General features: G+C 41.8%; 1 protein-coding gene across 1 annotated transcript in view; it reads right to left on the bottom strand.

The window, feature by feature from the left end:
- Mael (maelstrom spermatogenic transposon silencer) overlaps window positions 1-1,579 on the bottom strand; it is a 27,704-nt gene that overhangs the window by 25,595 nt on the left and 530 nt on the right. Inside the window, exon 3 of the mRNA XM_005370091.2 lies at window positions 235-334. Coding sequence (XP_005370148.1) covers window positions 235-334 — 100 coding nt within the window. The remainder of the gene's footprint in view (window positions 1-234; window positions 335-1,579) is intronic.

The raw sequence follows: 1,579 nt of genomic DNA, 5'->3' as shown, positions 1-1,579 counted from the left end.
AGGCTGGTCTCGAACTCACAGAGATCCGCCTGCCTCTGCCTCCCGAGTGCTGGGATTAAAGGCATGCACCACCATCGCCCGGCTCACACCTCACTTTTCATACGGGAGCCGGTCCTCACGTTTACACGACAAATACTTTATTGACTGAGCCATCTTCCCCCACTACATAGAAGGCCTTTCTGATTGCCCAATATGTCATCCAAATTTAAGCATAATATTTTAGGAATACTCTACCTTGATCATTCTTTATGGATAAATTTGACACGTCAGGGGGAGAAACACTTGGTTTTGGTACAAGCATGCCTGGCCTTCTCAGTGGTGTAGATATGAATTTCTGAAAGAGAATTACCAGTCAAATGCTTTAAAAAGAGCTACTGCTGGATAGTTACTTCACATATTTAAATTTAACAAAGTAACTTCAAAATTGTTGTGGACTACTTCAGCATTCTCTCGTGGTCAATGAAATCAAATATATTTATCAGCAGCAGTCAATGGCAGACAACAGCAAGCCTACAAACATTATAAGAAGGCGAGTGGCCAATAAACAGCTTCAGCTGAGAGCCATTCGTTCACTATTGGCCATCTCTCATTTCCCCAAGTCACTCACCACCAAATGCCAGGCCAGTGTCAAAGCAAGATTTTTCAAAGAAAACAAAACCGCAAGCCCAGTAACACTGTCTGGTTTTCACTGAAAAGTAAAAAGCAGAACACACAGTGCCTCCAACTGTCACAACACACACACACACACACACACACACACACACACAGTAGGTTTTAGTTTTGAGGAAAAACTTTAACATTATTTTTCTTTTCTTTTGTTATGTGTACTGATGTTTGCCTGTGTCACATGTGTGCAGTACCAGTGGAGGCCAGAGGAGGGCATTAGAATCCCCTGGTGCTGGAGTTACAGATGTTAGGGAGCCACCATATGGGTGCTGGAACTTGAACCTGTGTCCTCTGTAAGAGTAAGCCAGTGCTCCTAATCACTGAGCCATCTCCAGCCCGTTGAAGAGAAATGTTTTATAAGAAACTATAATCCAAAGATTAAAATTCACAAGCACAGAACATTGTAAATCCACCTGACTTAAGGCACTGACTTAAAACATAAATCTACCTTATTAAAAAAAATTTACCAAACTTTTGCGTTTCCATCCAATACCAACAGCTCAAAGAATGAAATTTCAGCATGTACAATAGAAAAGAACAACAGGAGGGAGAAGCGGGAGAAAATGCCATTAACGACCTTGTACTTTCTGAACAGAAACAAGCTGGAAAACGATTTCTACTTAGTACTTTACTGCCCCACCACATGGGAATTTGCTTAACTTTTCCCCTAGAGCGTCTACAAATCTTAACCCAGGTCTTCAAGTTATTCCAATTATTCAAAGTACAGTTAACGGGAATCATGTAAAAATAAAGTTCAACTATTTCTAAGTACATACAAGTGTTTGAAAAGCTGTCTAACCGTTAAGGATTGAAAGGGACTAGGGGAGGCCTTTTAGTGTAAGCCCAAACACCGACCCCCTATCCCCTGGGCTTTCTGTACCGTCTGGAAACTTCCTGCCGGTTCTCGGGTTCC

The sequence above is a fragment of the Microtus ochrogaster genome, unplaced genomic scaffold, assembly GCF_000317375.1.
Source record: "Microtus ochrogaster isolate Prairie Vole_2 unplaced genomic scaffold, MicOch1.0 UNK70, whole genome shotgun sequence".
Taxonomy (NCBI): Eukaryota; Metazoa; Chordata; class Mammalia; order Rodentia; family Cricetidae; genus Microtus; species Microtus ochrogaster.
The sequence above is the reverse complement of the archived record's forward strand: the minus strand, read 5'-3'. Positions and strand labels throughout refer to the sequence as shown.